The sequence below is a fragment of the Haemorhous mexicanus genome, chromosome 1, assembly GCF_027477595.1.
Source record: "Haemorhous mexicanus isolate bHaeMex1 chromosome 1, bHaeMex1.pri, whole genome shotgun sequence".
In the NCBI taxonomy this organism is placed as follows: Eukaryota; Metazoa; Chordata; class Aves; order Passeriformes; family Fringillidae; genus Haemorhous; species Haemorhous mexicanus.
In genome coordinates, this window is record NC_082341.1 from 137334395 (window position 1) to 137349475 (window position 15081).

A 15081-nucleotide genomic window follows, 5' to 3' on the forward strand; every position below is an offset into this window, starting at 1 on the left:
GACATTCACTTGGAAATGTCAAAGAGAGTGGCTGTGATTCATTCCACAGTAAAGACAAAGACTGAGGAGTTGTTGGGAGTATAAATGGTAGCTCACTCATGTTTTTGGAGAGGAAAGACTTAATACAGCTCTCCTAGAAAGCTGGCTAGAAATGGGGATAAAGAAAAGACTGCTATAAGAATGGAGAAACTAGAAAATGGCACTGGTCAGAAAACAAAACAGGTTTATAAAGAATGTTGGTTTTGATAGGTCTTGCTAAATTAAAAGGACCATTTCTACACAATATGAATCCACAGACTGGGATCCACCTTTTAAAACAGGGGGTATTTACTACAGCTTAAGAAAAACAAGAGATGCCTTCCTCAAAAAATAAACAATGTGTCTGGCACTCTGAAGTCTTTAACTAAGAAACTGACCCAAGGGTGACCATTGGGATTATTTGTTTAATGTCTCTGCATATCAATTTACCTGAAGAGTGGCTTGAGACAGACAGGTCTCAATAAGAATCTTGATTTTAAGTTAAATTCTGCACCATCTGTTTCATTATAATCTGCTTCCATTAACTCTCCAAGGGGACAGTAACAACTTTACTTGTTTTAAGAAACTGGACAACTAACCTTCAGGAGGAATGACATTTCAACACTTTCTCTCATAATCAGTTTTAGCAACAATGGCAACAAGCTCTTAGTAGAACTTATATCTGCCCAAGAGCCAGGACCTCTTGCAAAGAAAACTCTGGAACACAGCACTTTTTGGCTGTCAAGTTCATAGGGGACAATACTGGTTTTTTTGGTGGAACATTTCAATGTTCCCATTTTTCTGTTCTAGTCTTCTCTTGAATGGGGACTGCTTTCATTGGGGTTTCCTGTTCATTTTCTCCAACAGAGCTTCCTGGAAATGGAAGGACTTCTGTTCTCTCCCTGCCAGCTCTACAACATGTTATCTGTGGGAGTCAAATTCTGGTCAAAAGCAGCTCATAAACTTCACTGCTGGCAATGAAGTCAGCATCAGTTTTGGTAAAGTTCCCATACAGTTTTTCTCTTCCTGAGACACCAATTATATACAAGACTATTCAATTGTACTTGAAGAGATGAGTATCTGGGTAAGGAGGAGTGCAGCACAAGGAGGTCTGGTATAGACATACCCACAACAAGGAGGGATGGAGGAGAAAAAAATCCCCAAACACTCAAGCACTTAGCCCAGTCATTACCACATTAGTTAGAGGGATGGTGTGTCAGTACTTGCAAAATATCTGTCATGGGTGCCATATAAAGCACATTTTCATCAATACATTGTTAGTTTATTACCTTTAAATGGACCCTAACCATCATTAGCAATCAATCAATCCTGAGCCAGACTCAAGTACTCAAAAGCAAACCTTTCATGTAAGCAAATGCAGAGTGAACTTTCTTACAGTCTAATTGGGATCCTGCCACTGCCTCTCTCCTCCTTTCCTCATGCAGGGCAGCTGTGAAGGAAAGGTGTTTGTCTCTACTGAGCTCCCCCAGAAATGCAGACTCCCTGCTGCTTCCCTGCTCCCAAACACAAGCTTCCCCACACAGGCACCTCAGTTTGCCAGACTTTTCCATGGGCTGACTGCTCACTTGCCTGAACTTGGGAAGGGGATTCCATACCAGGTGCTTTAGTGTGAATTCACCTCCCTGACTAAAAAAAAGCAAGCACCAAAAAAAATTTGTCTTGTAGTTCGGGCATTTCTCAAGTGTTTCTCTATGTTCAGCACCACAGGAAGTTATTTTGCAGCCCTAATCCCCCACCATCTCTCATAAGGACAGAAAACCTTTCCTCTACCCAGCCATTTTCACAAATAGGAACAACAGAATTGCCTTTAAGATACCTCCCTTCCTACAAATCTGGCTGTTCTTAGCCAAGGGTTTGAACAGTAAGGTCCTAGGGCCAGTTAGACACGACCAGTTACACTGCTTGTGTGGCTCCATGAGCCTCATGTCCAGAGAATGGCAGGTCAGGAGTGCAGCCTCTGCAAGCACCTCTGCAGATGCCAGGTTGCTTCTGTCCCTTTGTAGGGAGTGAAAGGTGAGGTCTGGCCACCACTGACTAAAAATAGCACAGTATCAGCACTGGACAATTTTACTGTTATATTATTGTGCTCCTGCTTGTTCACCTACCACAAGTGAGGAAATGGGGCACAACACAGAGAGCTGGGTCCTGAAAAAATGGCTGGAGTCACAGAGCAAGCAAGAGAGGTAGTATCATTTCAGCAGTGTCTAAGAGAGTGGTATGCAAATATCTGTCCACAGGGCACTATCCTCTCTGAGGTCCACCGAGTCATACTGCCCACCTTTTACCAATCAAAAGGTTTATGATAAAAGGAGAAATTTTGAAGACTGATGGTGACTACAGCCCAAAAACATCTTTTGACTTTATCAATTAGAATTTGTAGTCTGTCTTGGTACAGCACTGTATATGTTTTCTAGACAGACTACTGCATCTTCCAGCCACACACAAATTGTCTTCTGATACAGAGACATCAGTTACACTGATTTTAGTAACATGTGACATAGATTTTACAAAGGTGTTCAAGCTAGCAGCTTTCTGCACATGCAAGTATTTAGCACATGACAAAATTAAGTTCCTACTGACATCAGTGATGTAGAATTCAATTATTGTTTGAGAAAAATACAAGCAGGCTTTGTCCATTCAGGAAGTCAGCCCAGAAGCTGAGAAGTTGTCCTCCTTTGCTATTGGTGGTTATGGTGCAGACAGTGTCACATTCTTTCAGCTGCTAACAGCTCTTGTTTTCAGATGCATAACAGCAAATTCTTTGAATGATTTACTGCAGTAACAAAAAGCAGCTGTTTACTGTTTCTTAAACTTACTTAACATGGTCTTCAATAAACACTATTTCTTAAATCTCAATAAGAATATTCTCTTCTAGCACTGATCTGATAAGAGCTAACAGCAGCAGATGTCCCTTAGAAAATCTCTTAGGGTTAAGCAATTTTTTGTAAAGTCATAACGAATCTAAATTTATTTCTAAATAAAAATGCAGCAGCAGAAAACCAGTCAGAAATAAAAAATTATTTTTCCCTCAGTTTGTGTGGAAATAAAAAGGAGCTCCATTGACATCCCGATCAGTTCCCTTACTGCAGAAAATACAACTTCATTAAGCATTACTGTAACAAAAGTGAGTAATGACCATAAGAATAATTCTGAATACCATGAGGACACAATCAAACATTTTAGACTTTTTGTTGGTTTTTTTAGGGAGACATCATTCTTTTATTATTCTTCTGGTTGTAAATACTTTGTTGTCCCTCTTCAAAGGATCACAGATGTTCACAGGAAATAAATAAAGCAACCATTTAATAGAAAAATACGCAGTGATTATCAACAGCTAAAGAAAATGTGTACCAAAAGAAAGTAAAAACTATCAGTAGGTAATGGCCACTGAAATGTGAAGGCATATCAGAAATAAGAAATTAAAAAGTAAGACCTATCCTGATGGTCTACAAGTATGCTGGACAACTAACATGGATTTGTTGTCCAGGCATACTTTAATTTTGCAAAGCACTGAAAAAGACACAGAGGCAGCTTGGGTGTTACTCTTCTCTTGGTAAACCAAGGATAAGGAGACAGTATGATGTGCTCTTGTGAGGGGCTGGATTACATTGGCATCCATATGGAAAAGATAGGCAGCAATAATTAAATTATAGGGACAGTCTTGAAAACCAGAGGAAGAAATGGCCAGAATGTTGTCTGAAAAGTCACTCAAGCATTTAGTCTAATTAGTGCTCTGCAGTTTTATATCCAACATTAACTGCTATTGGATATAAACTACTATTGGGTATAAAAAAATATTAACTACTACTACTACTACTACTACTACTACTACTACTACTATTTATATCCAATATTAACTACTATTAACTAGATTCAGATTTATAAGGCCAGCCTAGTCGTTCTCATTGCTAGCCTGTAGGTAAGTAAATACTCGGCAGAACTCAAACTTTAATGAGAATGCTCTTGCATGTTTGGGGCCTTGAACAGATCAGGAAGGAGTATATAAAGCTTCTGATGGGCAAACCATGCAAAAAACATTATTTCAAAGAGTTCACCACAGTGGTTGCAAATAGAAGAGCGGGGATCCTGAGAGACAGACAAAAGACTGGGTTTTAGAAGACTCCAAAGTCAACACAGTAACACCTTCATTAGAAGAGCCCAAAAACACAGCTAAGATTCTAAAAGGCAGATACAAAGACTAAAAATATGTAAGGAAAGATAAAGTTAAGTATAGGTCCATTACTTGATGAAGAAGGAAAGAAAATGAAAGATAAGATTTACAAATAAGTAATCAACAGCAGTCTTGACTTCACTCAAAAGTTAACAAACCATGTTAAGAAGTTGAAAGAGTAAGCTAAAGTAGTCAAAGGACTTTGACAGAATTCAAGTTGACAACAGCTAATAACTCTTATCCTAGGATGCTCCAGCAATCAGCCATGTCACTATGGACCATGAGTATTGCTCTCTGAGAACTCACAGAGCACAGGAAATAGCTCAAGAGAGTAGTGGGACAAGCACAAGTAATTTAAAAATAAAGGGAATCTTGTCAGTCAACCTAAACCTGGGAAAGGGCTAGGATAATTTTTATAGAATTCCCTTTGTAAATGCATATGAAGAAGTAACCAAGCAACAGCCAGACAATATGGATTTTTCAGGAACAAACTATGCCATACCTCACTACCTTTCATTTCTTTGTGAAAACTGGTCTGGTGGTCACAGGCACATGAGATCCACATCTCCCTGTTGTTGTAAATGCCTTTGACATAGTCAGTCTGCAAAGTCCTCACAGGTACGGGCTCCAGTCCATACTGACCACAAAGAGAATCACAGCAGTACAAAGTGCTCTCAAGAAGCAAGTACCAAGTATCTTGGAGTCTAGCAAGATACTCAAGTGAGGTCCTGCAAGGCTTTGCCTGCAATGTATCCCATCAGTGTGTTCATGAACAATGCAGACTAAAGAGTAAAAGAGGACATCTGCAATATCCTCCAAGATACCACACCTGGATGAACTTGGTAAACAGTTTGGTCTGAGATCCCTGAGAGGCAGGTATGTGGACACTAAATAGAGGTCCAAGGTGGAAATTATTAGTGCCACCAAAATTCATCTGTGATGTTGCTACAGAAAGCCTAATATAATCCAAATGTATGCAAGGGCCAGACCTTAGTTGTTCCAGCTACTCTGCACTAGCCTCAGCCAGCTCTTTGGGTCATATCTTCAACCATATGATTCAAGAGCACAAACCTGTAGAGGATCCAGAGCACCAACAATTGCCAGACTTAGAAAACGTGACCTATGAAGAGTGATTCAATTAACTGGGTTTACTCTGAAGACTAGGAGAACAGAGTAGCAATGTTCAAATAAAGGCACTATTCATCACATCTACTGCCAATAAGAACAGTAAGCAATTGACTTCACTGGCAGGGATAAACTCTTGCTGTGACAACTGTCCACTTGTACAGTTCAGTAGTGATACATGCTGCTTACAAGGTCTGGAATCGTGGGATCCCTTTCACTGGAAGCATTTAAAGGTTAGAGGAACACTTGGTAGTTTGTCTGGGCAGATTTTATCTAATCTCAGAGTAGGGAGATAGACTAGATATATTCCTGAGATTTCCCTTAATCCATAGTCCTCTGAAAGAGCTCCAGCTTTCAGTTACGCTTTGCACACTGACTGTCACAGCTACAAAGAAGGAACACAAAAATATGTGCCATGCCATCAAAGTGCTGCATGGACCTTGGCTTTATATATTTAATGACCAGTAGTTCTCAGAGGAAAGCTATGCCATTTTCCTAAAAAAGCTGAGACACAGCTTGAACAGTTAGATAACTATGTTGGGACAACTATAGATTCCTCCTTTCCCAGGAACCCCAGCGTGAAACGCTACATAAGAGAATTATAAAACGTACATTTAACCTTATCTACTTTTTTTCAAAAGCTCCCAAGATAACTCAACTCCCTTAGTGAGCCTCTGCTGTGCCTTACCTATACCACAATAGACAGTGTATTAATAGATTTCAAAATAATTTTAAAAACATACAGAAAAATACCAGACAGCACTTGACACCCTCGCACTGTCTGGACCAGAGCAAAATCACACTGAATACCAGCGCAAAGTGAGATCTGGAGCTGAAGTGAAAGTCCACTCCAAAACCTGTAAGGTTCTAAACAGGCAAATCAAAGGCCCCTAAATTACACACAGCAGAAGGTGGCTGGGTAGACAGAAACACAAACTGACCTTTACTTTGCTTGTGGCTCCTATAGGACTAATCAAATTTACTTGTCAGACCCTGGAAGATCATGCTTCTACGAAAGCCCACTAATTCCCAACTTGTTTCTGTGAAAATGAGAAAGCCTATGAGTACCTGATGATAGAAGACATTCCACCTATTACCTCTTCTTATCAAGATGGGAAAATAAATCAGTATAGTTTACAGAAATGCCACAAATTCTTTCATTGCTATGTGGTTTGCAAACAGCCGGTGGTCATTAGCTTTGCTTGAGCAGAAGTGTTTTCAGCAAATAACCATAGGGGATGGTGTCCAGGGATGTTTCAAGAGCACTGCAAAAACTGCTTCCCTAAGGCTACATGGCAACTGTCTTCAACTTCTATCTTGGATTTTTCACACAGCTTTTTGACAGTAAGAAACTAGAAGCCCTGAGATAGGTAAAGCAGAGGCACAGAAATAAGCCTGAGTAACAAAAATTGCAAGACTGTTCTTGATTACTCAGTAGTCCCCATGATGATGGCCTCATCATAACCATACCTGCTAACTTTTTACTCTCTAAGCTGAGACTTTTTTCAGAATATTTTAAGCCTAATTTAAAATGCAATTTCAGACGCTGCTTAAAGAGATTCCCAGAAGATGAAGGCTTCTGAAAATCCAAAACCCCTGTTAAAGTTTCTCCAGAAGTATCCATGACAGCTGATGTCCATACTGACACAGTAAGAGCCCTTCACTTGAATGCTGACCCTGCACAGAAATTAATCTTTCTCAAGGGAATACAGGAAATGCTCCATGTCTATTTTTCTTTCTTGCACAATTAGCTTCAAGTTACATGGCTGTCCACAGCCAGGAAATTAATTTTCTAGGTGCAGCAAAAGCAGGCAGGAAATATGACATTTTATGGTTTATATTTTTAATTCTCTTTAATCAGACACATTACAATGCACAACTGTGTGTGCTTTCAGATCAGGAAGAGGTGATGGGGAACTAGACCTTCCTCTGATCTGTTAGGTACAACAAGTATTGCAGGTACTCTGACTGAGGGCTACTGCCACATTTAGTACAGCCTTTGTAACAATTCAGTCACAACTTTCACTTACTTCAGTAATTAAGATGACAGTTATTGGAGCTGGGGATCTTAGTGAACTGAGGATCATCCTTGCTTTCCAACATGTAAACCCCCTCATTTCAGAGGGTATTTTCAACTTGAGCATCACAGGAGTTTTGAAAATACAATTTTAACTGAAGGTAACCATCCCACTAATGATGCAGCTTTCCAGCTCTTCAGTGCTCATTAACAGAGATTGTTTATGAAACAAGTTTTTTATTTAATGCTACACAATCTGAATTGAAGGAATAGAACATTTACTTCACCTCAGGCCCAAGCTTTAGGGATGCATCCCCAAACATTTTCCAGAGTAAAACCAGATTATCAAATACCAATCAGTGCAAGAAACATCTTTTCCATTTCTACTCAGCATATTTTTAGACAAACTACAGCATTAGAACATTGAAGTACCTCTCCCCCATAGAGCACATAGGTTGAAAGCAGATTTCTTGCCTTGTGGAGCCAGTTTGTCAGGATGTATGTATCGATAACATTAAAGAAAAATAAATGAATTGTTACATTCTGATGTCAGGTGTACAAGTGCAGTAGTGGATTATGCTGAGGAGAATAACATTATCTATAAAAGTTAAGTGGTATACAGGTTATCCCAGAGTGACTATAATACAGAGAAACTTTATGCCAAAGTAAGTATTTACAGAGATACTGTCACAGCAAAGAGGACAGGAAGCTAGTCTCACAGAAGTAGTTCAATAAAGAGAAAATGAGTGGACAAAGACAAAGGTTTTGACTTTATATAATAAAATACCAAGTGCATTCTTTTAAGTGAATGAGTCTTTGAGACTATGGTCCTAGATTTTAGGAAGCCATTTGAAGGTCAGATGTATAGTCCTGCTGCATAGCAAGGGCTACTTGGACTGCTGGAATTTTTACATCCATTGTAAACTCCACACATCACAGCAATTCTAGTACTGCTTCTAACTGCAGGGTCAAAACTAAAGCTCTTAAGCCCCCTCCAAAATGCCTAAGATGGGATTTTGTAAAGTAGACCTTCCAGCACAATTCAGATGTTTCTCCACCACTTTTGTGCTGTACATCAGGGATTAGAACACAGCCCAGAACTCTTTAGTGGTAATTATGTTTATCTGCTCAAATGGTCTTGGCCAGAGTTATTATCCAGCTTTTTCTTGTCATTGCAACTTTAATCATATCCGATTTCTTTAAGTAGCCATATTATTTTAGTTACTTTGGCTCTTTTCCAACAGCCTTATTTTAAGCTGGTTGTGAAGGAAGGTTATTAATGGCTGGCTCTTTTACATATTCCTTCAAGAGAGAAATAACCAGGCACATTTGAGGGGGAACATGTGTGGTTGACTGCTCAAAATATCATTAAAAATATTTTAAAATCCAGTTTTCAACTAGGAGCAGAGTTGCTTTAACCTAGTATTTGACAAGCATTTTTCAAGCCAGCATTTCAATCCTGCCACCTCTCAAGCTTCCTCAGCCATCTACCTAAAGAGAAAGGATAACAAGCAGAACCAGAGTTCCTCCAGTGCATGACTTCAAGGAACATGATCCCTCACAGTAAAGGAATCCCACTCGAAATGGCTTGCAGTACTTAAGACTCCAGTACACAGGACAAAAACGTAGAAGGAAGTCTCATGATTCTCATGCAGCTGCTCAGGGGTGTGTTGCACCTTGAGCCATCAGCTTGACCACTAGTGGCTGGGCTCAAACAGGCAGCACACCGGACAGTAAATCTGAGCAGCTTCCCTCTTCACTTTAAGATTAATTTACTGTAATGTACATTACTTGCAGTGGAATGATACTGCTCATGTTTTGGCAGGATGGGGAAAATTCCACTTTTGTATTTATTATTTTATAAGGCAGATAAAGCAGAAAGGTGAAACAGAATTTCTACAAGGAGTTAATCTGTGATATTGTAAAATCAAAGTACTACTTTATTAAGTGAGTTATTTTACACAATATGAACATCAATATAATTACAATTGTAAAAAATTTTTTATAACAAGTATGGACTGATTTTTTTAGGATTTCCAAATAGGGCACAACTGTACATTTACACAGAATTGTCTTTGCATGAAGCCCAAGAGGGAACAGCATAAAAATATGAATGTTTCTGTAGCCCCTTCATTTTTGCTGATCAACAGTTTTAGAAAAGCAGCTGCAGGTTTGTTATGTAAGGTTTGACAGTAGAAGAGTCAATAGGTGTCATGACTTCACCTATAAAAAACAAGAACAACTCGGTTAAGCTGAACCATTACACAATGCTGCTTATCTCTGATGAATGAAATACCATACTACTGCTTTTCACCTTATTTCAGCCTTTTATTATAACCACTTTCAGTTACAGCCTAACAACTACCTACTGGGAAATCTCTTCTACAGTCAACACAGAAATTCAGATTTTTCTGCATTCACTTGCATAGCTTCAGGAACAAAAAGGCTCAATTGTTGGAAATATACTGAACGACTGTTTACATTACATGTTTTATAGTAACAGACAGATTGTACTTATGTATTTTGTTCAAAGCAAAACTAACATTTCAAAGCAAGAACTAAATAATGAACTATTCCTATAACACTAAGAATGACCATTTGAAATAACACTAATCCCTTTTAAAACCACCTCTGGGCACAGTGAAATGCCACAGCCATTTCACCCATCTAAGAACTATCTTGCTTCTTCTATTTTTAACAGTTCAGGGGTATAACTATAACCTACAGTAGTTTTCATATTAAAAGAACTCAAGCAAGTTTAAAGTCACAGTTGTTGGTGGTAAAAAAAACAATTTGTAATACACCTTTCTCAGACAATCAATTATAAATTAAGGTAATGACCTGTAGACAACTTTATGCCTGAACATCAGCCAGTTCTGGAGGAAGTGGAGTCTTAGGATGCTTGCTTTCAAAGTGCTGTTTGAAGGTCTTGGGATCCGGCATTTGAGTCTGATTAAAGAGAGACATTAAACTTTATGCACAGTACAAGAGTTAAATAAGCCTACAAAACCTAATCCCCACTATATTTTATTTTCTTTCCCCAGAAGCCAAGTCCCTCCTTGATGACACTGCTATAGTGACAGAAAAACCACCGATTTAGCTGCAGGGTAAGAAGGAGTATTTAACTGCCTACTTTCAGAGGTGCCTTTAAGCACACTTGCTTTGGCATGGTCATCAATGGCGTTATTCTGGCTAGGTACCTTCCTGCACATCTTTCCCTTCACAGGCTGGTTTGGTGGAAAACCTCCCTCCTCACCATTTTCTTTTTCAACACCCTAAAGATAAACATTTATCCTTTACAGAATCAAATCTCTATGAAAGCCATTTCTTTAGTTTACCAATAGGCCAAGAAGTTATATGGCATGAACTGAGTCTCTACTTGGCACAAGGTATCTCAGACCTTTGCTATGACACAGTTGCAGACAGCAACTGCCCAAAGTGATTGATACTACAGCCTGATTTCACAACAAGAGGAGCTGGTTACAAGTATTTAAGGAAGCAACCCTCAATTTGGAATCCTATTTAAGACTTTTGAAATGGCAGATCTATTCTGAGACTGACTATTGAAGTGAAAATGGCAAGTTCATCCTTCAGCTCCAAAAGAAGCATTTAGGAAAACCAGCCAGAAAGAAAAGAATAATCTGATTAGTACTCAAATTTATTTTTTTCTCATCAAGTAAGTTGTTCTAGCAAAAGTTACTGTGTATCAAGCTTACATTAAAGCTTTTGGCACCATTGCTTCTCCTTTCTACAGCAACATCCATAACCACTGATTCCAAGACAGGCCAATTCCATCACAAAGAAAATATGTTTCCACATAGAGACTAAACAAGAATTGACTGCACACTTTTTACAGGTTCTATCTCATACTAAGAGCATATGCAGACCACTGTAATACAAAAGACAAAATAACCCCCAAACCAGACCTGAACACAACCTCTCAGATTTTCTATCTCAATTACCAGTAGGGCTGAGTAACCTGTAAGCAAGTCACATAACAGATGCAAACTCTTCTTACAGCAACAAGCCAGACAACCACTTAAGTACTTTAGTTTCCACTATAAAATCTTCTAAAAATCCTGTTCTAGGCAGGAAGACAGACCTCTCCCTACAAGACTATTTTGACTTCAGTTCCTCTTACCCTACAGACAGTGCAGGTATATATCAAGGCAGCCTTGGCTGCAGCCTTCTGATCATGTCCTTGTTTCTTTTTTTGCTCAGCTTGCTTTTTGGCATTTTTCTGCTGCGACTGAATCTTCTGCTGTCCACGAGCCATATCTACAAACAAAAAGAAGACATTTAGTCTACAAACATGAGAAACTATTGCTGCTATCTGACCTAGGAGCTGTAACCATGAGCACAATGCAGTCATATGCTCTGTCCACAAGGCCTACAACTCCCATAACTCAAACACAACAGACATCTGTTCGAGCTCTTTGCTATGTAAAGCCTGTGGGTTCAGTATCATTCTTAAAATAAACACCAAAATTATTCAGGCCATTCTAAGGTGTCTTCCTCTACTAAGATTCAAGCTCTACTTTTGAAAAGTGTTTTCAATAGTCAGAATAATGAAAAGTTTCCTTTACAGTTAACAGAAACTTCTTTTTTTCCAAAAGGTACTGAAAAATTCAGGGGGTTTGTTGTGCTTTTTTTTTTTTAATTAAAGATTACGACTCAACCTTTACCTCTGGAACTTGAAACAAGTTTCAAGAAAGGCAAATCGAAGTATTACCCAAGATGTGTTATTGTCTTCTGTTTTAGGTGCTTGTGAGCTGCTTTGAAGTTGGGAACTCCAAGAACAACAAAGGAAGTAAATGCTACTGCTATATGCCATTACGAGGTCCACCAGAAGACAAAATGAGACACAAGTGTCACAATTCAGGGAGCATCAAGACATCACATTCCACAGCAGCGCACTCCACCTGCACGCAGCCATCACGATACCCAATTCAGTCTTTACCCCACCCCCAAAGCAGACACCAGACAGGATTTGGGCACACCAACAGAACAGGATTCAGCATGTGGTTATATAACCCAGCAGCCCAATTTCTGCTGTTGTGTCTCTCCCAGCCCTTCACGGCCCACTCATGGTTCAGTTGTGCAGCTGTCGCAGAAGCACAACCCTGCCCAAGCACAGGACAGCTAGCCAAGCCCATTGTTCTCAGGACAACTAGTAAAGTCTCATGTTCCCAGGAGGGCTGCTTGGCCACTGCCCCTCTGGGTAACGTGGGCACTTGCCCCAGGTTTGGTACCTGTGGGACAGACACACTCATGGGTACACTATGCCTGACAGGCAATCCCTCCCATCAGGACAGGCCTCTCAGTGTGAGAGAAAATCCTATCCAAACAGTGACTGACCTCGAGTAAATACCTACGAAAAGCCCTTAAAAACCATTACAAAAATTAAGATTCTATGAAACATCAACAACATGTGAAAATTCACTAGTATTGTGGGAATTTTTGGACATGTGCCTAACATGTGAGCAAAACAATGGCCCTGAGACCCAGAACAGCACTTGTGGATTGAGACACCTCTGAGGCCACAACCCAACTGTTTCATGGCATCAAACACCACCATGTAACCCTCTGCAGAAGTATTAGACTACATCTCCAGTGTTCCCTCCTCTTCCCCCACCAGTTTCTTTTAAAGAGAATTCAGAAGTCTATACAGCTAATAAAATTGAACACAACACAAAATCCATTAACAAGCAGATATAAATACGTGTGGCATCCAACAGTTTCCATACGATGCAACGCTCAATGTCAGTAAGACTAAAAGTGCCAGTCTATGTTTCACTGGATGCTACATCTACTTCAGAACACCCCAGCCAGGGCCTCATGCTGCTATATACAGCATGGCTCAATCAGAACACTGGATTCCCACTTAAAATTTTAAAAAAAAGAAGATATATTACCAATAGCTTTGCATACACAAGAAGGAACAGTAGGTTTGATTTCACTTCTATTTTATCAGCAAATCGTCAGGAGTCAGACAGTTCCTGACAGAAAATATTCAGATGTAACAAAAAAGAATTCTTTTCACCAAGTGTTTGCATATTACTTTGTATTTAGTGCTTTGATAAGTACTACATTACAACAGCCAACCACACTGAGCTTTTATGTACTCGGCAACTGCTGGTTTTAGTTTAGTCACAGACAAGAAAACACAACCACAAACATTTGCTCAAAAATATCAACCACCACACAATGTCAAAGACCAAAAATCCGAAAGTTTAAATACTGCAAGTTACATTAATACAGCTGAAACAGAGTGTTTCTGAGACAGAGAAAAGTAAGGTTTAGACTACTATTATTCTAAGAAAGTGACAAAAAGAATAATTCCAAAGCTGGTTTAAAAGAATGATGAGTTCATCTACAAAGCCAAATCACTAATTTCAATTGCACAACGCAGGTAAGTGTTGTTTTCCCTATCAGGCACACCCTCACAGAGTCCAGCAGACCAGCCTGCTGTCTCCAAATAAAGAACGCGCGAGCACGTAGGAAACAGAACACATGGAAAAAATCTGCTGCCAAATCATAACAGCAGCAGCAGCACGGGCACTGTCGAAAAGCGAGGCTGAAACCCGCAGCACAGCCGTACCTCACACGGGGTCATTTCCTTGTAAGTCACCAGAATCCGAGCGGAGTTTCAAGTCCTAAAACTGGACACGGACAGCTGCTTCCGCTGTCACTTCCAGAGGCACACAGCAGCTCGAGGCACCGCGGCCTCCCCGGCCGGGAGCGAGGGGCCGAGGGACGCCCCGGCCCGGGCCCGGCCTGCGGCGCGGAGGGACCAGGGGCGGCCGCGGCCCTCGGGCGGGCCCGGCGGGGCAGGGAGGCCACAGCCCCACCACGTGCCCCGACGAGCACAGACAGACAGACAGACGGAGGCCGCGGCCGGGGAGCGGCGGCCCGCGAGCGGAGCGCGCTCCGCTGCCGGGCCGGGCCGCCTCCCTTCCCCCAGGCCAGGACTGCTCCCCTTCCCCCGCCCCGCCCCGCTCCGCTCCGCTCCCGTGGGCTCCGCTTCCCCGGCGCTGCTCACCCGTGCGGGATCCGGGCTGGGCGGCCCTGCCGAGCGCTGTGGAGGCTCCGCGCGGCCCCGCCGCCGCCGCTCGGGAGGAGAACGAGGAGGAGGAGGAGGGACCGGGACCGGCAGTGCGCGCGCGCCGGACCCGCCCCCGCGCCCGCGCGCCCCGGGCGGCGCTGGCCAATGGCGGCGCGCGGCCGTTACATAACGCCGGCGTGCGGGGGCAGCGGGACGCAGGGGTGCGGAGCCGGGAGGTCGCGGCGTTTACGGGCCACGGGTTCGCGTCCCGGCGGCGGAGGACCCTGCGGGGTTCCACCGCGAACGGCCGCACTGGGTGGCTGAGGCCGCCAAGCCCGGCTTCGGGACCCTCGGGACCCCCTGTGCTGCTGCGGGCAGGGGCGCGGCGGAGTCCCGCACTGGGCGGGGTCCGGTCCTGGGGCGCCCCGGGATCAGCCAGGACAGGCAGCCTTGCCCCGCCCGGTTCCCGGGAGCGCAGCCCGGGCGGAGCCCCGGCTGGCGGTGCCGCAGTCCCGCCGGATGCGGCGGCGCTGCCCTCGGGCTGTCGGCGCTTCCCGGCGGGCGCGCTCCCAGGCACATTCCTGTGTGCTTAGCGTACGGGCGCGGCCCAAAACAGCGCTGCTCCTGCTCGCCGGGGCCCCGATAAATGGCTCGGAGAGGCTCTCGGGAGGCAGTGCAGAGGAG

General features: G+C 42.3%; 1 protein-coding gene across 2 annotated transcripts; it reads right to left on the reverse strand.

The window, feature by feature from the left end:
* Positions 1-7569: 7569 nt before the first annotated feature.
* Positions 7570-14551, reverse strand: ZNF706 (zinc finger protein 706). Of its 2 annotated transcripts, none has more exons than XM_059864797.1 (4): positions 14395-14551; positions 11494-11630; positions 10194-10301; positions 7570-9575 (listed from the first exon to the last, which is right to left on the reverse strand). In XM_059864797.1, exons 2-3 carry the CDS (start codon positions 11626-11628, stop codon positions 10206-10208), a joined length of 231 nt encoding a protein of 76 aa, XP_059720780.1. In that variant the 5' UTR covers positions 11629-11630; positions 14395-14551; the 3' UTR covers positions 7570-9575; positions 10194-10205. The 2 variants fall into 2 exon arrangements, with proteins under 2 accessions (XP_059720780.1, XP_059720771.1); XM_059864788.1 differs by lacking the exon at positions 14395-14551 and adding an exon at positions 13954-14092.
* Between the last annotated feature and the right edge of the window lie 530 nt (positions 14552-15081).